The sequence below is a fragment of the Harpia harpyja genome, chromosome 11 (genome assembly GCF_026419915.1).
Source record: "Harpia harpyja isolate bHarHar1 chromosome 11, bHarHar1 primary haplotype, whole genome shotgun sequence".
Taxonomy (NCBI): Eukaryota; Metazoa; Chordata; class Aves; order Accipitriformes; family Accipitridae; genus Harpia; species Harpia harpyja.
The window spans coordinates 42,913,611-42,938,644 of record NC_068950.1 but is presented as its reverse complement, the minus strand read 5'-3'; the positions used below and the strand labels follow the sequence as shown (position 1 = coordinate 42,938,644).

Sequence of the window (25,034 nt, the reverse complement as noted above, 5' to 3'; positions counted from 1 at the left end):
AATAACACAAGGTAAAATTTTACTGTTATTCCCTTGGAGAAATAAAGTACAAAACTGATTTTCCACACTGCTGTATTCATCTTCTGTGTCCTCAGTTAGGTCAACCCTTCTTATTAGAGAGCTTCAGTTAGACTACATTGCGGCTCATAACTGAGATATATGTGTGGGACATATCTCCTGCTCGTAGAGTACTCCAGGACCTAATATAGCCATAGAGATGAACTGATTTTGCAGCCTTTTATGAACTGGAACAACATAATATGCAGTAGCAGTGGAGCTTCCTCTCCAAAGGATGGTGTCTTTAGCATAAATAAGTTAGATGCTGGAAATTAATGATTTCTGCTATTTAAGCATTTCTTACTGACTGTAAATTATAGCAAATTGGCCCAAGTACATGCTTGTTTGTGTACCAAAGTAATCTCTGAAACCATACTTACAGTTGTAATAGTGAGCATCCAAGATCGTGCTATCTTGGTGGCACAAAAAGAAGTACGTATTCTCTTCCCTGGGGACAAGGCTAAGATGACCTAAGCAGGGTCATTTTCGGGTTAATCTCACCTTTGTTGCAAAACTAAAGAAAATACCTGTTTGATGATGCAGTCCTGTATGTTGTTCTCCCTGTTGGCAGAAGAGAGTTCCAGGCTGAAAAGCTGAGAGGTCTGTGCAAGGACTGGGTGCATGGGGGTGTCCCACCATGGATTGGGCATTAATTTCATGGGAAGGCTGTACAGACAGGAGAATGGCATTTCAGCCCCTGCTTACTTTGGTGTAGGGACAGGTTTTGAATGTTTTTTAATTTCTTTACCTTCCCAGGTGATTTAACAATAAGTTTAGCTTTATTTGGTAGGTTAGTGTTTTCATTGGAAGTGTTTCAGTTAGCATGAATACTTGATAACAGTTACTCTGAAAAACTGACACCTTTCTGAGAGAGTTTTTGAAATATTGGTATTTTCTGACAAAAGTTAAATGTTGAAAATTGCCAAAATAGCTGTCTCTGACTCTACAGAGGAAGGAGCTTTCTGGTCAGTAATGCTGGGAGGAGCGGTTGGCCATTTAGCCATATCAACAGGTCAGCATAGTAAATTAGCGCATAGAACAGCTTCTTGAGGTAATCAGACGAGATAAGTGGTCCAGCTATCCCAGCTTTAAGGAAGCTATTAGGTTGCTTTGCTTAGCTTTCAAACGACACTTGAAGAAGATAAAAGCATTTATAGAAGTATGCTTTATGTCCTGTGACCCTAATCCCAAACTTTCTGTTGGGTCAACGTGTTGAAATGGCTTTTAGAAGGTCCAGGGAGCACCAACGTGTGTCATGGTGGAAGGGAGTAGAGGCAATGCAGAGGAAGCAGGACAGGAGAGGAGCAGGGGGAATACTGGGGAGCGAGACCTCCCTTTCCAGCAGGAGCAAGCCCTTAGGTTGGCTCAGCTGTTCCTGACATCTAGGCTTAACAGTGGTCAGCCGTCACCTTACGCAGGAAGTATTTGGAGAGGGGGTAGGTTATTCTTTCTTACAAAATGCAAGTCAACTGATTTTATGTGTTTCTTTCTTTCAAGATTTGAAATAGAAATTGAGCCCATTTTTGCAAGTTTGGCTTTGTATGATGTTAAAGAAAAGAAAAAGGTAGGTTTTTAATTACTTGAGTGATGATGTTTCCACTGAAGCATTACAAACCTGTATTTGAAAAAAAAGAGAGGAATTAATTCTGGAAACAAACCTTTATGGAGGCAGTGACATACCAGTGGTTGGAAGAATGATGAAGGCATTTCATGAACCATCTTTGTGTTCTTCTTCTGCTTAGTAAAACAGTTGAAGTATAACCACTTTTCTAAAAATATTATCTAATATGCGAGTGCCTGAAATCAGAATATATATATTGTCCAATCTTGGCTTTCAGAAGTCTCTTCCCCAGAGAGAACTTAAGTAGCTGAAACCTTTTATTTAGATTAAGTTTTTATGACTTTCTTAATCTCTTTTTCATGATTCAGCATGGTATGTGTCCAAGTAACATTTTAATAACGCACAAGAAAGTCATACGTGCTAAAATTGCTAAAATCAAAACAAAACTGAGGAGTCTTTTCAAGATCTAAGTTATAGGAAATGCAAAATACATTTATTCCCCTATTTATGTTCTGTATTTAATATTTGAAGAGTCTTTTAGTTTTCCTAATTCAAGATATTAGCAGTAGTAGAGAGAAAAATGTTAAAAATATGCATTTTGACATTTATCTCTTTAAGACTTGAATTTAATGCATTGAGTTTTAAGTTATGTAGATGAGAGTATGTGGAATATTATGTGAACTTTGTTTAATATTTAAATCACATTTCATAAGCCAATTTTATCATCTCATTACTCCTTTTTTTTTTTTCTCTAACGTAGTAAGTTCTTTAGTGACCTCTGGTGTTGATAACCAGCTCACATTCATTTTGGCTTTGAAGCCTTGATACAGTCAAGGATTTGGTGCTTCAGCATAGAAAGCTCACTGTCTGCGCTTCAAGATGTGTTGTTTTTTCTTTTTCTGTGAATGATCTTAAAGATCATTTTCTATTTTGATACTTTGATATTTTTAATTCAGATAGCAATTGTAATTCCTAGTCCTGTGATGGAACTACATACCTTATGGGAGCTGGAAGAAATTTTATAGGTAGTGTGTATTGTTCGCTCTATTTCCTTTCTTCTTTCCCACTGTCCTGCCTTGATTTCTTAATGAAAAGGCCTTTTTGTTTTTCTTTTTATATGTGGTTTGAAAGGAGGCACCATTGTTAGGTTTTTTTATTATTGCTTTGAAATTGTCTGTTGTGTTTATGAAGAATTTGCCAAAAATAAAAAGTATAACTAATGCTTGAAGCTACCCAATTTCTTCTTTAGATTTCAGAAAATTTCTACTTTGATTTAAACTCTGAACAAATGAAGGGAATGCTTCGTCCACATGTCCCCCCCGCTGCTATATCCACGCTGGCCAGATCTGCCATCTTTTCTATCACTTATCCCTCTCAAGATGTCTTTCTGGTAATAAAGGTAAGAAATGCCAGAGAAATTTAACTTATTGTCTCTTGTTTTCTATTTAAAATAAAATATAAACAAGTCTGGCTGACTAGTTGATTTCTTATTTACATTTGGAGAGCAGAATTCTATTCTCAAAAGCATAAACATTGGCACCACAGAATTCTGTTTCATTTCAGATATTCTTAGTAGGTTAAGTTCCTTTGTAACAGAAACAGTTCAGTGGAGATATGCATTATTGTATTATCGAAAAACTGAAAAAAGCATAAAGGTTTGCTTGATATAGAGCAGCTTTCTGGGGCTTGACCTTGGTTTTCATATGAAACAATGTGCTGACTCCTTAAGATGATAGACAAGTGAGTGATTTAAAAATATATATTGATCTGAATCTCATTTCAAAAATGATGTATGCCCTTAAGCCAGATTTTCAAATGTCTTTAAGAATTGAAATTGCTGAGAGAGTGAGATCCATAACTGAAATAAAATGCCACATTGGTCACTCCTGGAATAAAGTATACAAAGATAAAAGTTATTTTCTCTTCTTTCATTTGATTCAATGAGCACACAAATGCTATTAGTTCAGATTGGCATTTGAATCAGGTTTTTTGGCTGGTCTCTGCATAGAAAACATCCTATTGTAAAAAGGGCAGTTCAGTACCTGCTTTCAATTCACAGGCAGTGGTTATATTGCTGGGTAGCCAAGTCCTGTGTTTTGTGAACCCTGTTGACTGAGGTTTGTGCAAGTTCTTCGTGAACTGCTTCTTACATGAGGAATAAGCTTTTGAAAATGAATTAAGACTTTGTGGCATGACAAAACAGTCCCAGGTGAGAATAAGGCTTTTAGTAGTGTTGGAGCATATTCTCATCTCCAATTTTTGGTATGATTCTTTGAGTTCCTTCTAAAGATTGTGTTCTGCCTGTGCACACATATTCACTCTTCTGATTTTTACAAGATATGAGGAAGAGAGAACCCCATATTTATGAGGTGGGGATCTGTCCAAAAGAGCTTGTGACAGCACATTAGTGCTTGTAAAACCAGTGATCCAAGAGGAGCTGGTGGTTTAGGTGATTTTTTGATTTAATGATGAAAAGGATATAGTCAGGGATAAATAAGACAGATGCATAGTGTGCCTTACCAGGTGAATTTTCACATGGGTCTTACTCACTGGGAAACCACTTTTCAGACAGCTGGTATTGCTAGCATAAACTCACAAGGGAGTGCAAGATTTGATGGAAAGTAGTTTTGTTCTTTATATTCTGGTAGCCTCTTGGAGTTCTACTAATAGACAAGTATGAATGGCACTCTATAAGCATGGGAGAAGTTTAAAGATATTCTAATCTAGTAACAGCATGTGCACAGTAGCGGGCGTGGGAGGGAGGGCCAGGATGCTTCTGAAAAGAAACAGTCTTCATGCATGTGACAGGGAGGATATTTCTATCAGAAACTGGGTGTTAAGCAGTTTTGTGTTAAGGAGGCATTGACTTACTTGGGGACTTCAGCAGGAAACATCTACTCTTTGGCTATTTTTAATTATTTGATTATTTCATTATTTGATTTGAAAACACACTGATTTAAAATAGTGCTTGTTTCAGCTGAGTGCATCTGAGTCACCTTTTTATGCTGCTGCAATAGGTCCTTAATATGGAGAACAGAAATAAGAACAGAATTCTGAAAATGATGATGCTGAAGACAGTGTAAGCTGTCTTTAAGACCTTAAAAATGAGCTGAAGGTGGCTCTAGAACAGATCACACCAAAGTGATAAATGTTCCCTTTGAACCTATATTTTACACCTGTGATTCCATTATAGCTGGAGATCCGGGAACTTAATGGCTCTAACAACTTGAGTGCAGTGCTTGTTCCCTGACTCACAAAGGGAAATCAAGCTTTAACTCTTTTGAAAGAATGTTTTTGCTTCCTGGTGTTTGTTTAATTTAACAATCCTTGCTGGATACATGTCCTTCTAATGGTTCATTTTCCCTTCTCAGCTGGAAAAAGTATTACAGCAGGGAGATATTGGGGAGTGTGCAGAGCCTTATATGATTTTTAAAGAATCTGATGCGGCAAAGGTAAGAATTTTTTTGATGTTTTGGTTAAATTTGGCTATAAGCGCTTGAAGGCATTTTGTTATTAACAAATGAAACATACATTACTTTCTTTCACCTTGAACTTATATTATTTTCTTTCACCTTGGACTTAACAACCATTGATACTGTTCCTGTTGTTAAAAGGGTCCATTTTTAATTAAGAATCTAGTCAAATTCTAAAGGCCAAAGAAGAGTCAAAGACCCTTGAATCTTGATGCCTTATTGGGGTAGTTAAAGGTCATCAGTTTTTGTAGCTGGCAGGGGAGATGTGTGGTTACCATCAAGCTCAGTCATCTGTGATTCCCTGTCCCAAAGGATCAGCTGTGTGCTTATAGCTGGGTCAAGGAAAGGCAGCATTTGACTTGAATTTGCAGTAAAATTTCAACTTTTCCATTGCTTCTGCAGCTTAACTCCATCACAGTACCTCTGCCTTCCTCTAGAAGGGTTATAAAACAGATGAAATACGTTAACAGGAGATTCTCCATCAGGCCTGGTTTTGAATTGCAGTGCATTTCTGGTTCTTTTTTTTTGCTATTCTCTGCTGATTTTTCTTTTTCCTAATACTGTAAAGAAGGGCCACACTCAACAGCAGGATGAAGCTGTCCTTTTTACATATAGTAAGGATAATTTAAAATTTTTATATTTTAGTGTTTGTTTTTTTTCATTAACAGTGTTGTTTTAATTCCTGCCTTCAATGGTTTTGGGCATTGTCCTGTGCAGTGAAGTCCTTGCATTTTGAAGTGCAGGGGTGGCATGGACCTGCCCCAATTTGACTGATTCTTTGTCTTTCCTTTCCATGTTTAAATGTAGCCTGTGTCCTTGCAGGACTAAAAGCAGAGGTTTCCCCACAGAGAAGAATGCCATCTTATAACCTGCAGTTGGCAGCTGGTTGCTCATTGTAGTGTATTGGAATTTATACCAGTTGAAGAAACTCTCCAAGACTTGTTTTGGAGTTTTAGAAAGCAGGCATTCTTTATTGCAGCACTGGATGCACGGGAGATAATTCCACCTAGTGTGCATGCCACAGCTTCAGCACAAACAGGTTATATGGAGTAACTAGTTACATATTAATCAGATTAGTATATATACACATAAAAATTATTGTAACTGATTATCATAGTACTGCCTACACCCGATCATGCGCAATGAAGAATTTATTTGAGTCGAAGGGCTGCTTTTATGACCACCGACCCATTTGAGATTCTGTTGGCTGTCCTTGAAGTCTTTGTTCTTGTCCTTGTTCTTTGATCTTGAAGCTTAACGCAGTTTCAATCACACGTGGTCAGTTTCAACATTGTTCCCATCAAGAGTGCAGGAACACCTAGTCATAAGAGCAAAGAACTGTAAAACATATGAGTAACTACCTCTACTAGTTAATTACTTGGCTACACTTTTGTCTATTGTTTCAATCATAGTGTTAGTATAAGATTTCTAATAATTATTTACCAAATCTCACTTTTACAGTCATCTAGCAGCAAACCAGTTTCAACAGCTGGTACAAAATATTAAAACCATAAAAATATTTAGACATACCATACAGAATGTATGGTCATGTGCTATTAGAGTGTGGGTGGGAATTGCAGATTTGGTAGGTTCAGGAGCAAACAGGAATGCTGGTAGCACTTGCAGAATTCAGTGGCACCTGGACTATGGCCTTTCCTCAGTCTTTTCACACGCAGGCTACTATTTGTTTTTCTGAAGTGCTTTCTCCAATACAGCAGTGGTTATAGCATAGCAAATCTCTGATTTTACTAGCAGTCGGAAGGAGAAATCTCTAACTTGAGCTCAGTATGTTATTTTATAACTCTAGTTTGTAAGACGTACAAGCGAGCTTGGAAAGGAAACCTTGGGTACATGGAATGTGAAGCGGTGCTTATGAGTCTCAGAAATGGTTCCTAATTGTGCAATTGGATTGTAGGCCAAGTGAAGATCAAAGTGTAATAGTGAGGACTGGATGAAGGGCAAAACAGATGCCAGCCCTTCTTGTGATCAGAGGCTTTCCATTATGCTTTTTTCAAAGGAGCTGGGATGTTCATTTGTTAGTTTCGATCAAACTCTAACAAAGTTTTGCTGTCTTAAAGTTCTAATCTATTTTTAGCTGAAGAAGTTAACATTTTTTGTCTAACTCTGTCTTTATATCACTGCACCACAGTATGAAAAATGGATATTTTTCACCTCAAGTATATAGATAACAAAAGTAAATAGCTACATTTCCTGTGATCAGTAAGTTGACATGTGCCTAAGTGAAATTTTGGAGCTGGATTTGCAGGATGCTTGGAAATGTAGGTGAGAAGTTGATTTTTCAAGATCTCCTTCCCAGCAAGGTGCATAAGCATGTCCTGAACTAGAAGAATGTGAGCAACAGAGCGCGCTCTGTTGTTATCCAGCCCCCTCTCTGGGGACTTCTTAAAGGCCTGTAGGTGACAACCTTTCTAAAGCAAAAAATTGCCCTTTAATATGCAGAATTGTGGAAAAGTCCTCTCTTACTCGTTTTTTCCCCTCAACAAAATGAGTATGGTACTGCTTCTTATTTGGAGTGTTTTCAGTTTCCTATGCAACTGCAGATGATCTGAGCACCTGCTGCATAAAATCACATTAAGAAAGGCCATTTCAGACTTCATAGAGTAAAATTCAGCTTTTCTTGAAAGGGCAGTGGGCAGATGAGCTCACTGGGATTTGACGGGCTATTCAGGAGGCTTAAGAGCATGAAGCCAGCTGCTCTGGCTATCAGGCTGTCCTGTGTCTGGTACTGTTGGCCTGCTGGCAGTTTTGTGAAGCAGAAGTCGGTTTGCATAGCACTTAGTGATCCTCCTCTAGAAGGTGCTATTGAAGCACAGAATCATTGCAAGTTAGAAAAGATGCCATTGTTACTTACTGATTTTCCTAAATGAACCTTTGTTCCTATTCCTCTCCTTTTAATCTCTTGGATTGAATATTTTCTTCACAGAATAAGGAAAAGTTGGAAAAACTGAAATGCCAGGCAGAACAGTTTTGCCAAAGACTGGGCAAGTATCGAATGCCTTTTGCCTGGACAGCTATTCATTTAATGAACATTGTGAGCAGCGCTGGAAGTTTGGAAAGAGATTCCACAGAAGTAGAAGTTGGCACAGGAGGTACAGTATCTGGCATCTGCATGAGAGAATGTGGACAAATCCAGAGTTTACTGAAGTCTTGATTCATACCCTGTAGCTGCCATTGGTCCTTTATCACTTTCCTCCCCCTGCCCTAGGCCTTCTGATAGTCTTGGGTCATGGTTGAAATAAAACAGAAAAGTCCATGATAACAAATGGATTTATCTTTCAAGGATTTTACAAGCAAACCATCTGTTATATTATTTAAAACCAGGCTTCTAAGACTGAGAGCATGTTACACACTGATGAACATTTTCCAAAGGAGTGGATTAATCTTTGTGAACCACATAGCTCATCTGAAACTGCTCTTCAGCATCCCCAAAACTGCCAACTTCATCATCTTTCAGAGCAAGAGAAATACATAAATCTCCACACGATAAAGACTTTTATAATAGCAGTAAGGCACTGGGGTGAGGTTGCTGTGAGAGGAGCAGAAGTAGTCAGCTGTGCTTCATAGCCTCCTGATGCCTCAGGAGTGTGATTGTCTTAGCATAACCACCTCTTCTATCACGCTTATTGCATAATTTCCAAATGCAGCACCTATCTTCTTGTGTAGAAAATCCTGGTTGGAACAAAAGTACGTTCTTGGACTATTGTTTTTCTTCTTTATTTTTTTTTAATTCCCCCCCCCTTTTTATTTTTATTTTTTGAAGAACGTAAAGGATCATGGTCGGAGAGGCGGAATTCCAGTATTGTCGGGAGGCGTTCATTAGAGAGAACCACAAGTGGGGATGAGGTTTGCAATTTGACCAGTTTTAGACCAGCTACTCTGACAGTGACAAACTTCTTTAAACAGGTATTTTATGAAGCTATCTAATTAAGGAGTTGCTTCTTGGACAGAGTGATTTGATCATGTGGAGTCAGTTTGGACCTGAATGATTAATTTGTGATGCTTTCAATGCATGTAATGTCTGTACCCCGATCACAGGATATCTTTGGACAGCATGCAGTGGGTTTATTATATCATGTGCTTAATTCTCCCAGCAGTGGGTCCACAGTCGATTAGTGGATTCTTTCAATAAGTTTACTGTGAGTGATTATGTTAGGAATTTGAAATTATTAGCTGGTTTTGACTTGAATGATAAAGCATCATTATGGCATAGTGATTTAACCGCTCCAACTAATAGAACTGGGTCTCCCCAGAAGAACAGCCGTTTATTTTGCTCCAGATTTTTCTAACATGCATTGGAAAAATCACTGCCTGGCCTTTTGGTAAACATATTTGGAAAAATGCTTATAGAAGCAAGTTCACAAAAACTGAGGATAACTTCTGTGGGTTAGTATATGCCAAAAAGTATTCCAGATATTTGTCCTAGTGTAGGAGTTGCATAGCCTTTATCATGATGGTCAGTTGACTCCTTTGCTTTCATTGGGTGATAGACAATCCCGTTGAAACATCAGCAGGCTCAGAACCAGGTTCATCAATGTGATTTGAGGTTGGCATCAGTTCCCTGGACACATGCAGGGATGCCTGAAAAAACAAAGCATTTCACTTCTGATGCTGCTCTGCTGAGTGGCAGCTCTTCTTAGCCAGAGCTTGGGATTTTCCTGAGAAGCAGTAGAAAACATGATTAAACGGAATAAAATTTTTAGTTAAGCTTAGAAAATGGTTTCAGTTCATTAATTTTTGCTAAGATTTGCTTAATGCCACATCTGGTTAAGGAAAATTGTTATTTCAATGTCACCTTTGTGTATAAAAGGGATTTAATAGTGTACAGCCAGATATATTTTGGACTGATTTCTTGATCATTGGGAATACAAAAATTTGGATTCTATATATTGAAAGTTGATTAAGCTCTTTTTTCTTTTTTTTTTTTTTTTTCTGATTGTTTTGATTACATGCCACTTTCACTGTGGGTAGCCATCCATAGTCTGCTCTTAAATACAGTAGTGTAAATAAGGAGAAATGTCATCAAGGGCATCAAGTTATACTGATGCAAACTGTGTAAGTGGAGGGTGACTCATGCCTCTGGTGCTCCGTGCTTTCACAGAACTCAGTATGACTGAAATTGGGCTCTCTGAACGGTATCTCTGGGGTCTCAGTGACACAGAGGAGCACAGGAAGTTCCTTTTGCTTGGGGTGTTAATAAAATCCAGTTCTGTAACGTGTTCACCCCAAATGTAGAAAGTAAGAAAAAAAACTATTACAGCATTGCTAATGCAGCCATTCCACTAACCATGTTCTGCAGCCCTCTTTGTAATATACACCAGTTCAAACCTGGTCACTAAGTTAGTAATGATTTACAAAAGCATATATTTATTTACTTTATTAAGGTTCGTTTTCACTTGACAACTTTGAAACAGCTTGTTTTATTAATTTGTCCTTTAAAAATTGCCAAACGTTGATTTAGGTTTTTAAGTTTCTGATTTTTCTGTATCTTTTATTTTTTATCTTCCCTTCCTTTTCTGTTGTTGAGCACAATTACTTGAATACTACTCAGCGTTTTTCTCCTTCCATTTGCTTCTTTTTTCATATAGCGATTTATGACCTTTATTATGAGATATTTTCTGCTTTTGGATAGTGAGAGGGTGGCATAGTCACATTTTCTATAATGTTTCCAAAACTAACAAAATTCTGGGCTACTAGAATGTGGCACAAGGAAGAGTGGCAACAGAATCCTTCCACTTCCCACCGTTTCTTAACACTTCTCCTGAAAAGTAAGGCTCTTTTAGACTCATACCAAAGAAAAGGCAGAGGAGAAGGAATGAGGATCACTACCTGAATGACGGATACTTTTTCAAACTATTATACTTGCTAAAAATTGGATATTTTGGGGAAATCTTTTAATAGCCATTTTCAGTTTTGAAAAAGATAATATTGATGGGGAGAGAAAAGGTTTTCAATGAGAAGTTCCTGCAGCTGTCATGATGATTAATAAGGAAAAAAGGAAGGAAAAAGGATGGAGAAATGAACTGTAATTTAGCATGTTAATGTTAACACCTTGTTCTGGGAAGGTACGTTTTGATATCAGAGGAAAGAGACTGTAGTATGAGGTGGTTTATTCATTCTCTTGCAGTCCTGAAGGGTTGTGTAGATAACCATTTTCTTCCCAACGTCCAACAGGAGGGTGATCGCCTGAGCGATGAAGATTTGTATAAGTTCCTTGCTGACATGAGACGGCCATCATCAGTGTTACGGAGATTGAGACCTATCACAGGTATTGAACGAGATCTTTTTGGCTCACGTGTTAAGGTATTTGATTAGTTCTTCACAATTGCCACCCAGTTCTTATAAGTGAGCAGATGAAAAAAACCTTAAGAAGTCATCCACAGCAATCCCTGGTAGACCACAAGCACTAAAGATGGCATTTTGGCAGGTTTTTCACTGTTATGCGTGCACATGCAGCTCCTGCAACGCTGAGACTAGTATCTGTGAGAAGACGATGCAAACCACAAAGCCCTAAGCCCAGCAGGGGCTGAGGAGCCTCTGTTTTCCTGAGTAAAATACCACTCTCTAGCTAAGAGGAGATCTCTCTTCTGGCTCCTACCTGGTTAATAGGAACAGACTCCACCTCTGTTTGAGATAGGAAGTTAAAACGCTGGCACACCAGCAGTGAAACATCACTGGTCCCTGACCTGTGCTATTCCTGACAATATTTACTTAACCTGTTTTTAAAAATCTCCAGTGACAGCAATCCTACCGCTTCCTTAGATCATCTCTCCCAGCACTCAGCTGTCCTTATGGTGAGGTTAGGTATTAAGAAAACTTTGCAAAATTATCTTGCTGCAAATTAATCTGATTATGGTCTGTCATGCCCTCAGGGCAGTTATCACAACCTTTCAAGTACTTGAATACTGTTATTAGTTCACTCTTATTCACCTCTGTTTTGTAGCCTAACCAATCTCGGGTTTTTTTCAACCCTCCCTCAAAGGTTGGGATTTTAAAATTGCCTTTTACTCTCTGCTAGAGTTTCTTTAATCTGTCCATGCTTTTCTTCAAGCATGGTGCTCTAAACTGGTTATGTTGCTCTTCCTAAGACCTCATGCCAAGCAAAGCAGACGAATTTGTCACCAGTGTCTTACACATGACACTGCAGTAATATACCTTAGAATGGTTGTAGTTTTCTTCTGACGTTGGCTTATTGTCACTGCTGTCACCCAGCCCTTTTCTACAGAGTTGATCCATGCCAATTATTATATTTTTTTATGTTTGTATGTTTGGTTTCTCCTTCTTAATGCAAGTCCTTTGCTCTTTCTTATGTTTCACCTTAGTCATTTGATGCCATTTCTCTAGCTCTCCTGTCTTCCAAATTTTTACAATCATTCCAGCCTCAGTGCCATCCACCCCACAATAAGTCTGCTGTCAGTACTGTCAGCTCACCTACTAAGGAAAATATTCAGTAATCTTGGTGCAGATTAGCTTTCAGCAACTCCTGCTGTATTCTTCCAGTTTGATAGGCAAGGTTCCTGATGAGACATTGAGTAACGTTTTTAACAGTAGTTGGGCCTTGCAGTAGCATTATCTAGACTGTATTTCCCCAACTTGCCTATAAGAACAGCATTTGGGACTTGTTAAGATACATCTTTTCTGTTGATTCTTGTTATCTGGTACCCCGGTTGCCCTAGATACCAATTTGATTCACTGTTACTTGTTTTTAACAAATCCACATTGGCTGTAATTTATCATTTGTTTATTTATGAAATTAATATATAGGAAATTAATCTGAAGAAACAAAGCATGAATATGCTTTTTGATTTAAATTAACTTCTATTTATTGTAATAAAATAATTTTCTTCTTACAGCTCAATTAAAGATAGACATATCTCCAGCTCCAGAGAATCCCCATTACTGTCTAACTCCAGAGTTGCTGCAAGTCAAGCTTTACCCAGACAGCAGAGTTAGACCTACAAGAGAAATCCTGGAGTTTCCTGCCAGGGATGTCTACGTTCCAAATACCACATACAGGTTAGAGTTTTGAAATACATTTCACGTTTCAGGGCCTGAGACTGGCAAGTCTAGAAATTCCTACCTTATCATCTGGTTCATTGCAAAACTTGCTGTAGCAGTAGATCTGCTGTGCCAGAGGTACAAAAAAGATCCAGACTGACACAGCAGAAAATACACAGTTGTGAAGGGGCAAACATATTTGCATAAAACTTGGCCGTGAACAAGAACATGAGAGAGGTTTCTCCATTTCCCAAAATTCACAGTGAAATTTAGCTGAATTCTTTTAAGTTTTATGTAGGTTTTTTTCTTCATCTGTCTGCTAAAGTCATCATTCTTTCACTGTTTTTGTTACTTTCTGATACTCTCAGTGACTTTTTTTTTTTTTTAAAGTGGGGGATAAAAATGAAGAAAATGTGTAATCCCTTCGTTCATATTTCCATTTTGATTTAAAAGCAATTTCTTTGTTTACAACGCTTGGGAAAAAATCTTCTGAAGATCTGGAAGATAAGAAATTTTTCTAAAGTATCTTGGAAGACAGTAACATTTCTGTAACTAAGCCTAGGCAGGGAGCAGATTTCTTTTCATTACATACCACTATTCATTTAAAGCTTTTTCACAGTATCATTGAAGACATTACACATCTGAATGGAATTGCTGTCTTCAGCTAATTTCACCAATTTACTCACGGAATCTGTTACTTCTTGTAAAAGTTAGATAAATACAAACCAGGTTTTTATAAACCAATGCTTACAAGAAAGAGTTTGGTCAAGTTCCGTATCTCATGTCTTCAAAAGTTAAATTTATTTATTTATTTATTTATCTATTTATTTATTGAGGTTGGACAGGTAATTAAACATTACAATACACCAGTACAAATAAGCAGCACTGTGTGATCTCTTCTTCATAAATCCATGAGAAGTAAAAGTAATTTTGCAGTTTTTCTGTAATTAGCACATACTGTTCACTCTGAGAAATTACAATTTAAAACCATTTTCTGTATGGTTCCAAATGTTGAGATAAAAAATCCATACTGTACAAGGATTAGGTAAGATATACAAGTCAACATGACTCAATGTAACTGCAGAATCAGGGCCTTTGTCAGTCAACACTTCCACGGCCGGCCATCCACAAGCATGTCAATAGTCCTTCTGCCTTAGAGTATTCTGCAGCTGAAGTTAAACAAATGTAAGTGTGTTCTCAGGAGCAGGACCAACACTGTCACGTAGGTTGTGCCTACAGGGTTTGTTGGTTGGTACCATTGACTCTATTCGAGTTGCCCCAGGCAACTGTTCTCTATTTGAAAGGTGGTTTGTTATGTGCTCACTTGGTCTTTCATTTAGTTTCTTAGTTAAGTGTACTAAAAAGTTGCAAAGGGATGGCTCTGATTCCATTTCAAACGAGAAGAAAAAAATCTCTTACTCATTTCAGTAAACTTTGAAGCTTAGCTCTTAGCTTTCAGTAAGAAAGCGTAATTCTTAAGTTATTTTTCAAAGTGTGGCATCTAAAAGATTAGGCCTGTGCTGTGGCTTACTTGATGCGTGTGTACACATCTATAGCTGTGTGAGTACAGTGCTTCAGCGAAGATTGGCCTGAGCTACACTGCTGAAAATTTGTCTGGAAATACACAGAACCCTAAAATGGGGAATTACCCATCTTTCATTTGCTCATAGAAACATTCCACAATAATAACATGAAACAAACATCAAATTAGTTACTTTACAAAACAAAATTGCTTTTTTTTCCTACAGAGTAATACCTAAATGTCTTCCGTAGCATTTTGCCAGCCCTTTGTTTACTGAAATGCTTTTTGTCTTCCCTACTACACAACCCAGAAACGAATGCAACAGCCTGAAAACCCATTCCCTCAAGCAATATTATCTAATACATGAATAAGCGGTTGATTCTTAGGCATTAGAGTTTCATCCTGGGGAGGTAAAAGCTCCCTGAAAGTTACAGCACGTTGACATTGGGGCTAGAGGGAATGAGATACTCACCAAACATACTGTAAGACCATCGCAAATGCCTCAGGTTTATGTATTGGAGAATACACCATACAGTGTATGGATATAGACATGCATCTGTTACTAAACATAACATGAACTTCTTTGACGTAGTAATGTTCAGTGTATATGTTCTGGATTAAAATGCATCAGGTTGAGCATTCAGTCAAAACTTTTTAAATCTGTTGGGTGTATCATTATTTTGGTTGACTTGAGCAAGTAGTATCTTCCTTTCTTAGGCTTCCAGTATAAGCCTTTTCTTCTGTCTAGTCTTCCTCTTGACCTTGGTGCAACATATTTCCCGTTAAGATTGGTTTCCTCACAATCGCTGTGCCACCAGCCTCCTAAGGAAAAATATTGTAATGTCAGTTACTGTCAGTTGTACCCTAACATATCGTGCTCAGTTTCCAAGTAGACAGCTCCTGTTTGCAACATAAATCTTCTTTAGACCAGTTCCAGTAAAAGTGACAATTACCCAGTATACCCAAATGAAATGGTGCTTGTATGTATACCCACTTACACTTGCAAGTTGAGGGCCAATACAAAGATACTGTGCTCCCCGTTATTGTCAGCTTAACATAAAAGTAGCAGTGCATAGAAAACTGCACACACAAATGCTGCCATGGAATTGGGACACCTACAAAGTTAGCTCCACACTTTCATGTTTCCCATGACCCTCTACAACTGACTTTCTGATTTGCTGATATTTTTCTCAGGTACAAATTGTTAAATCTCTGCATCTACAGGAGGCTGAAGAGCCTTTAGTAAACAAATTCTCTTTTTTATTGGCTGGTGTCCTTAGCTACAAGCTTAAATTGTAAGCCTAGTTCTGCTTGCAAAGGACTGGCAGTGTCTCTGTGCTAAAAATGAAAGTTTAGCACTTTGGAAGTCATTGGCCATCTGCTTTATGGTCACTAGAGCTGAGTAACACTCTCGGCATTGTTTCAGACATCAACAATTTTCAAGCCTAGAATGACGTACAAAATGTTTGTTGCATGAAGCAGGTGTCTGGAGGGCAATTCTGTATCCTGTGTTTCAATCATTAATTGCTTTTTTCAATTGTTTGCTTTTTGCTATAAACTGGCAAAACATAAAAGCTTGAGAAAATCAAAGAATTAGGAATCCTTTAACCAAATTATCTTTAAGGAGAAATGTCTTCAGCCTTGCATCTCTCTTGCTCTTTTGAAAGTGATTATGTCATGTATACTTGACAAAATGCCAAAATCTGCCTTTGAATGGAAAATCACCATCACTCTTAACTTTTGGTTTGTAGTCAAAATGGAGTTGAGTCGGTTTGTCTTCTGTTTTTTTTGCAAGGAGGGATTAAACAATCCAACCTAGGGCTGCCACACCAGACCAGGCATCAGAGGAAGAACTGCCCTTTACTTCATAGCTCGGAATCTCATCTTGGGGTTTTGTTTCAACCTGTGCTGCTAGTTCTGTTTCTGGTGTTGGTCGTTTGCACAGCCTCACTATGCTTTAGTCTTACCTCTATAAAATAGAAAGGTGATGCCTTGTTGTAGGACCCTGCTATCTGCCAATGAAAAACATCTTCTGCCCTTTCCTGCAAGTGGAAAGATGCTACTACCCGCTGTTTTCTGTATCTAAAGCCAGGCTAATATCAATAACTGCCCACTAAAGCATACTACCATCCTTCATGTAACAAAAAAACTCCCATGTTAATATACCCAGCATACTGATACCTAGGTAGTTTTCTGGACAGCTGAAGTCATTTATTACGTCCATGTCACGGTCTGCAGTTGAGAACCTCAGTTCTGTCTGCTCTGGCAGGGCATTGGGGATGCTCCCGGAGATCCGTGAAAGCTGGAGAGTATAGTCTGTTTCGGGACCTCCCAAGCTGAATGCATACTCGATGTAGCGTTTATTATCTTTCCAGTCCTGCAGCTCAATCCGTAGGATGTAGTCCCCTTGTTTAGTAATGGAATAGGTCTTGTTCAGGCCTAGCCAGAATTCCTCTGCAAAGTTGTAGTAAATAGATGCCATTAATATGGAACTAGGCATGAACACACCATGTTTTTCAGATCTCTAACCCATACCTCAGATAGCTCGTTCACCTTTAAAATAGCAGTATTTGAAAATATGTGTTCAAATAAGCTGCGCAATGTCAGAATCAAAAGATGTCAGAGGTGAGGATTAGGGGACAGAAGTCACCAGGCAGAGAGTCAGTGGGGAAAGGGGTTATGTGATAAACTTTCTCTAAAACCCCGTATCGCTCACGCTGCTATTGGATTTGTTTTTACAGATAACCTGTGGGTAGTATGTGTGAAAATATAGTATTTAAAAGGCTTTATTCATTGCTTTAATTAAATCAATAATACGAGTCTTGGGGACTGTTGATCTTTTCAGAGGTCTCCTGCTACATTCTTTTTGTTTACCTCTTCTTAATTGCACACCGGTGATCAATAAAAGCAAGAGATATAAATGAACTGGAGCTTCTCTCTTAACTTTCCCACCTCTTGTGAAATTCTGAGAGGGAGCTCAAGACATTTAAAGCATGCATAATTGGAACTGTGTGACAAATGAAGCAAGTGACATACATAAAACCTAATTGCAATTGTTGTATTTTTTAAGGAAAGAGCTGCAGAACTAAACTGAGGTTTCGATACCCTTTTGTACAAAGTGAATTTAACTTGAGCATTTTTCTTTTGCTAGAATTCTTGATAATTAGTTTAGTTTCATAAATTATATTCATTAAGTAGCTTATTATCAGTGCCACTGGTATCAGTGCACAGTAGGTAATTGCCACATGTAGAAACAGTGTAGCTGAACGTGAGTGCCGTACATGCAGGTGGCATTTAAAGCAATAGAAGACAAGATGTTCGAGTAAAATACTCCCACAATTTACAGGTAAGGAGCAGTACCCTGTTACTTTTTACCACCTTAGAATATGCAGCACAGAACTGAGTAGGACATAGCTGAGAGCGATGTGATCCTCTGCAAAATCTTTCCGACACTGGAAAGATGTGGCTTCGTGTTGGTGTAATATATGGGAATTGGAGACCAATCAAGGGGCAACTGTAGCATTCAGTATCAGACAAACTATACAGGTAAAAGTCTACCTCAGCTGTGACCTTCTGTCCCAAAATGTGGGAGAGGTTGAGATATAGCAGCTCTTTATTGTAAAAGAGGTGGAAGTAAGTCAATATTGCTGCCCACATTGGTGAGGTTTTGATCTGTGCTGTGCCTAGAAAGTCAAAATATTTTCTAAACAAAAGTAGACTCATCTCATTGTACAAGAAAAATAGGGAAAATCTCCTGGATGGGGAGGCTGTTGGGCAGCACTTGGTGCTACAAATTCTTTGGAGTTGATGATTAACAGGGGAACATGGGTGTTTCCTCACCCTATCCAGCCATGGAGGGGATTGGCCACTGCACGGAGAAGCAGGAGGTGTTTGTGCAGGGGAGCACACACAGCTTCAGGCTCTCTTGAAGTTGGAAAAATTGCTGTGGCAGTTTTAAGGGAAACAGGATTGCAGAAAGTGTGAGAGAAGGTAGTGACAGCAGCTTGGTGAGGTTTTGCATTAGTGTATATTCTAAAGGCTTTGGGAGGTGGTTTTATAAATAGTAAAATCTCAATAATTAAAATAGCATTTAAAGCATTCTGGCCTTGATTCAGCAAAAGTTTCTAAACACACATTTAAAGGTGTGTCACTGACAATTTTACCAAGTTACATTTTCTGGTAAGCACTTTCTGGTGTTCTACTTATTAGGTAAGATTTGTTCAGATTTGATTGCAGGTTTTGTCTGCTCTCGTGAACACCTTTCAGTAAGAAGATTCAGCTTCTCAAATCAACTGATACAAAGAAAAGACACAAAAAAAGGCATTTTTACCATTGAGGTCACCAAAACCATTTGTATAGGCATCCCAGGTTTGGTTGAAATCTAGTGATCCATCCTCTCTGTTCTGGATTACAGTCCAGGAACTGCCTGTGAACGCAAAGGGGAAATAAGTCACAAGCCTGGCTTAAGTGTTTAAAGCACTAGAGAGATGATGGAAAGTAACGGAGACCATCAGCTGCTGACCTACAGACTGCACTGTTGTGGCTGCCCTTATGTGAGCTCGCTCTCTACCACAGTGAAGAAGAAAATGGTTTTGCGTTGAAGGTGGATCTGTACGAATCCCACTTACTCTTCATTTTGCAACAGACCGGAGTGCACGTGTACTGAGCCATAAAGCCTCTCGGCTGTACAGAGAGCAGATGCTTGACTCTTCTTGGCCTTGGCCTTATTAACTGTCCACGAGTGTGCTCTTGGGTGCTCCAGTTTTGAGGTAGAATGAATTAGTCTAAATCTTCATGAAAGAAATTCAAGTGAGCACAGCTGAACAGAACGCAGGGCTGTTTGAGTGTCCTCTGCCACACTTGGGGTGACGCAGCTCACTGGACTTAGTTTGTTAAGCTGCCTTAACTGGGTTTCGTTTGTTTATGAGGGCTGAGAAACACAAACGTAGAGAAAATGATAAAAAAGAGATATGAAATGTTCCAGACATTTGATCAGATTATCAGACTCCCTCTACTGATAGCGCTTGACTGCTGGGAGCGCAACTTCACAGAAGGTATGAAGAGTTGGAGGCCATGTCCACACTAGGGCTGCAGTGGGGTCTTTCTCCTGACCAGGTCATGACACCCTCATTTTACCAGTTTCAACAAATGTAAGCAAAAGAGCTTTTTGCACAGGGCAACCCCATGCTGTTCTGTTTACACATCCAAACAAATGTCATGACCCTGCCACGTTTGCATCAGCGTGTTCCCAGGCTCTCCGGGTAACCGTGGCAAAGGGACCGTGCGGGGACGCTGGACGGGACACGCACAGAGCAGCACTGCAGGATGCTGCATTGCAGGGTGAAAAAAACACGGAGCAGTGAACTGGCCAAACGATGTGTGATCTTTGGGTGGTGGCAAAAGGAACAGACAAATGGGTTTCTTACAAAGAGAGAGCTTGGGTAGGTGCTGTGCATTCCAGTCCATGACAATTCTGGACCTATATGTTACATAGCTACTGACTCACCCAAACATGATACAGGAATCCTGCCTCCAGGACTCGGCTCTTTGGGTTAGTTTGGTATATCTAAGTCTCAAGCAATAACCCTTGTTAATGAAACAATATTTTACTAAGGTATTTACTATTTACTGTTTGCTTTTATTTGGAAAAGCTATTCACGGTTGCAATATAATGGCGTTTGTAATTGCCATTTTCATTATCTATAGCTAAAGGGGCTTGGTTTTTTGAATATATTTAATTTATGTCACATGATTTAAAGTCCTTTCAAGAGGTGAGTAAAGAATGAAAACAGTGTTAAGGAGGCTTCAGGATATGGGAAACCTGAGTTCAGAGCACAGACAGGCCAGTTAGAGAAGTCAAGAGGATACATAAATCATGATAAGTTTTTGTGTACTTTGGGATGAGACACAGTTTTTTGGCTTATAAGAAACTACTTATATGAAAATCAGACTGTTGCTAGCACAGCTGTCTTACCAAATTTCATTTCACAGTAGACATCGAAAGCTTCTGAGCCGTTGGGCTTAATAGTGTAAACACCATTGGACTGCATGCCGCTGTTATAAAGAGCAGTGCAGTCAGGAGCGGCACCTAGGAAAGCAAACAGGAGACAATTACAAATCCTGGTTTGGATGTGGTAAGTTTTAATCCAGCTTTGTAACTTGAATTTTTATATGGAATAGAGCCAAAGCAAAAACTAGAACAATCTTTTTGGTAATTTTATTTTGCAGTAAGTGTCGTGAAATGGACAAACTGCTTTGGGCTTGGTAGTACAGCTGCCAAGTTGTATGTAGGTTGAACCGCCTATATTTTTCAAGTTAGGCAAGGTTTCAGTTTAGATAATTTTGGAAAGTTTGTAAGGCCTAAGACTAGACTCTGGCAAATGGACTTTTGTACCCCTTGTAAAGTTCCTGATAAATACCATTCCCATTGCTGCAGTTCAAAAATGCCTTTCAACTTTAAAGCAAGCTCTTCCAAGTCTTGTAATTAGCCAGTGTGAAGTAAATTATTTCTCTGTTCATGCTCTCCAAGACAGTCATTGGCACCGCCAGAAGTGTCAGTAAAAGGATGGTCACAGCATGTGTTTACAAGAGGTTAAAAAATGGAGGGTGAAGATGGAGACAGGGTTACTGCGTTATTGGACGTTGTTCCTGTACGTCACCCCAGAGACAAGTACACATACAGTGGGGCTACGTAGATGATGACATTTTTTCCAAAGCAGGAAATCTAACTCCTGCCCACAGCATTGTATATAACATAAGTCTTTTGCTTTGGCTATTAAAAACCAACGCAAAACTTTCACAGAGAATACTGTGAATGCAATGTATTGTGTAGTCATGTCTAAGAGATAAGGTCTCACCATCAGATTTGTATGTTACAGCTGTGGTGTTGCGCACAGGAAAGGGGATGGCCTCTGGTTCTGTTTGCTCCCCTGTGAAGGAGTTCTCTGCGAGTTCCTGGAGCTCCATGTGGTTTAGCTGAAAGAACCGTAATTACAGACTCTTAATTTCCCAAGGCTCTGAAATGATGAGATTCATGTATCAAGCCGAACAATGTCACGCAGAGGATAATTTTTCTTGTGAATGTAATCCTTTAGAATACCCAATTTACAACATAAAAATAACTTTAGAACCACACTGGTGGATTTCAGTTGCATGAATGTCAGCTGTGCCACTGCTCAAACAAGGTAGGATTCATGAGGCGAGTAAATGACTCATTCTCATGAGGTGCACCTTAATGGGCAAACAGATTTAACTTATTTCCTCAGGTGACATCACTTAGACAAATAATATCACCATCTAAAGAGCACAGAACCCACAGTTCTTTAGGCTGAAATGCACTTTCCTTTTATAGTCTCCTCTTAGGAATAAATTAAATATGAGCGTGTCAGTGTTACGGTGACGCACATTGAACTGCAGAACATGGTTCCCTATTGGAGTGAATATTGGAAAAGAAGAAAGAGGTAGAAAGTAATGGTACTTAGAAGACCAATGGAAGAACAATAATATGATAGATAATAAGAGAAAAAAAAGAAAATTTGTAGTCAGAAAATACAGCAGCCTGGTGTTGATATGCAGTATTTCAAAGCTGTGTTCTTGGTCGTTGTGTGCCCTGGCCATAGCCCCCTGCCTGGCAGCTCAGCAGTCTCTCACCCAAAAAGGTACCTGTTTGCGGTCAAAATTGTTTATACTTTCCTCTACTTCCCCAAACTGTGAACAAGAGGGATGGCTGACCCGAACGAATGGTTGGGCCATTGACTCCTTCAGTGTTCAGAGGGATGACAAATTCTGAAAAGAGAAATAGAGATGGTTCCTGTACCTTGTCCTCCAGCTCCATTATTTGATTGTGCTGTCTGTTGAGTTGCACATGCTGGTCCTCTACGATTTTGAGAAGTTGCTTGATGTGGTTGTCCTGCTGCTCCACGAAAGCCTGAGGACAGGAAAGGAGGGAGGAGGGTTGTGGTTAGAAGCAGCAGAAGACCTTCACAGTGGTGCTGCCTCCATAACTCCTGTCATGGGGCCAGTTTTGAGAGGCACGAACCATTTAACATTGCCTTTCCTTTTCCAAAGGGTTGCCTGCTTTGCCTGTGAAGGGGTGAATTTCTTTGCCTCAGAAGTGAACACCCTTTATTTTTTTTTGAGACAAACTACTAGCAGCTTTGTAGACCTTTTTTGTTGTTGCTATTTTCCTTCCTTTTTCATGTCCAGAACAATTACATTCTGTGAAGTTGGCCCCTGATTCAAACTAGATGTATGCAACTGATAAAAAAGGGAACAGTTCCCAGCATCTAGGGTATTAGCTTGGCATTTAGGAGATCTGGATTCACCTTTCTGCTTTGACACTAACATCCAGTATTTTCTCACACAAGTTGCTTAGCCTTTTTATGCTTCTGCAAAATACAGTTAATATTTCCTTTTCCATAGGAAACCTTATACCCACCTAAATACTTGCATGTATTGACATTAAGTCTATTAACGCTTGCAAGGTTCTTTGGTCCTGGAGGTCATATAGGTACTATAGATGTTCCTCTTTAAAGGTTTACACTTCCTATTTTTATACTGAGCAGGCAGTTCCTAGTGCATTGATTTGTAATGAGATGATAACGTACAAACCTATGGGCTTGGTAATCACATCATTTTCCTGGTTGCAAAAAATTTTACAGAATTTCTTAAAACCTATTTGCAAAAAAATACTGAAAAAGATACAGAGCCTTATAATTTCTCAATTTTCTCACTGATTTCACTGGGGAATTTTACTGCAGAATAAAAAATGTGTCAGATTAAGACATTGATTCTTTTAAGATTATCGCAGTGATTTATTTCTCAAAGTACACAGTAGTGCTACAGTGAAGAGGAAGGGAAAACATGAGCTTCTCTTGCATAACTACCAATAATAGCATTACAATTTACTTTGGCTTTGTGTGTCAGGGGCTTTCACAAGCGTACTTACTTTGAGTGAAGAAATTTCTTTTGTCTCTTGCATCGAAGGCTGGATAATGGCCAGTTTAGTGACTTTGTCTTCCAGTCCCCATACTTTCTCTTGCAGCTGGATTTTGTTTTGTATGAGGTCTTCAATCTTTGAATTCATCTCCTGTGAGAGATTCTTTATCTCTTCATTGTTGATTTGCAGTCTGGCTGTAGTTTGTCTGAGCTGTTCTTCTTCTTCTTTGATTTCACTAGTTTGCAGTGAGAGCTCGTAAAAGGACCTATCAAAAATGTAAAGTTTTTGAAAGATGTCATTCATCTGCCCCTTCGTCTTATGGACAAAGTCTTTAAGACCGTGCCCAAGCTGGAGGAGTCCATTGGCTAAGATTCGTACATCATCTAACATGGCAAATCTTGATTTCGTCTCAGGAGGTGCAGCAGAATCAGAGGAGGAATAATCCTTCTCAGCTCTAGCTGAAAGAGCAAGTGGGGCAATGAATAGAAAGGCTAGAACGATTTTCATGTTTTCTGCTCCTGATACTGTGTGGTTGTTCAGGATGCAGAGACTTTTCCTACTAACAGTTTTTGCTGTGTGGCTGTTCTGGATTGAAGAATTTGATCTATTTATACTCCTCTTCATTTTAGAAGAGGCAGACTGAGAAGTTGATCATTAAACTGTGTATTTGAACGAATGTAACCCCTCTTGAATGCGGGTTGATATCTGGGAAGATAAAACTGAGAGACAGGCATGTTGCTGATTAAACTGGTTCTGAACTTTTCCATCTGCCAGACCTTCTGTTATAAAATGTTATTGATGACATAGTGTTTTTCACACAATGCTTTTTAATAGGTTAATTTTGGGTCATAATCTTGATAAGGGCCTAAATTACTTCTTGTTTGTGTTGTATGATTCCTTTTATTGCCTCAGGAGTGTAAAAGGGTTTACCATACTTAAGAGCACTGGACGCTGTATTTCAGGTTGTGCAGCTCCTTGATAAGCTATGGAAGGGCAAAATATTCCCAGATGATTCACACAACTTGATTCTCATCTTGTACCATTTTCTGATGTAACTCATTGTGCTGCAGTGGATTTACTTGTCATCTAGTTCAGATTAAGTGAGAAAGAGGGAATTAGGTCCAGAGATTGCCTGGATGTGATTCTACTATGTTAAGGTTTGTGCAGTAATTTACACCATATAAAACTTATTTTTTAAGAGCTGCTTTCCAGAGGTGGGTGAGATAAATAATACCTCGCTTACATTTCTCACCTTACCATTCTTCTTACTGTTTAAGATTCACACTACATAAAGCAAGTCTACAAGTACTCTGAAATAAATGTCCTGTTCTGCAGTGGGTCTCTGCATGGAAGCATGTATGTTTTTCGAGTGGTATTGTAGTATGAATGAAAGGTATTTTTCTTTCTGGAATCACTCAGAGCAATCCAAGAAATCAAAATCAATCCATGCGTAATATAGTCTGTACT

At 38.9% G+C, this 25,034-nt stretch overlaps 2 protein-coding genes across 14 annotated transcripts in view; one reads left to right on the top strand and one right to left on the bottom strand.

Annotated features, from left to right (window-relative positions):
* Positions 1–25,034, top strand: part of DOCK7 (dedicator of cytokinesis 7) — a 110,674-nt gene that overhangs the window by 29,651 nt on the left and 55,989 nt on the right. For all 13 annotated transcript variants that reach the window (XM_052802637.1, XM_052802636.1, XM_052802634.1 and 10 more), the window contains exons 8-14: positions 1,555–1,621; positions 2,868–3,017; positions 4,990–5,070; positions 8,036–8,201; positions 8,873–9,015; positions 11,284–11,377; positions 12,963–13,125. In XM_052802637.1, the coding sequence (XP_052658597.1) occupies positions 1,555–1,621; positions 2,868–3,017; positions 4,990–5,070; positions 8,036–8,201; positions 8,873–9,015; positions 11,284–11,377; positions 12,963–13,125 (864 nt within the window). The remainder of the gene's footprint in view (positions 1–1,554; positions 1,622–2,867; positions 3,018–4,989; positions 5,071–8,035; positions 8,202–8,872; positions 9,016–11,283; positions 11,378–12,962; positions 13,126–25,034) is intronic.
* ANGPTL3 (angiopoietin like 3) lies at positions 13,887–24,191 on the bottom strand. Its single transcript, XM_052802641.1, has 7 exons — positions 23,577–24,191; positions 22,446–22,556; positions 21,487–21,604; positions 20,604–20,717; positions 18,960–19,055; positions 16,811–17,083; positions 13,887–15,451 (listed from the first exon to the last, which is right to left on the bottom strand). Exons 1-7 carry the CDS (start codon positions 24,189–24,191, stop codon positions 15,270–15,272), a joined length of 1,509 nt encoding a protein of 502 aa, XP_052658601.1. The 3' UTR covers positions 13,887–15,269.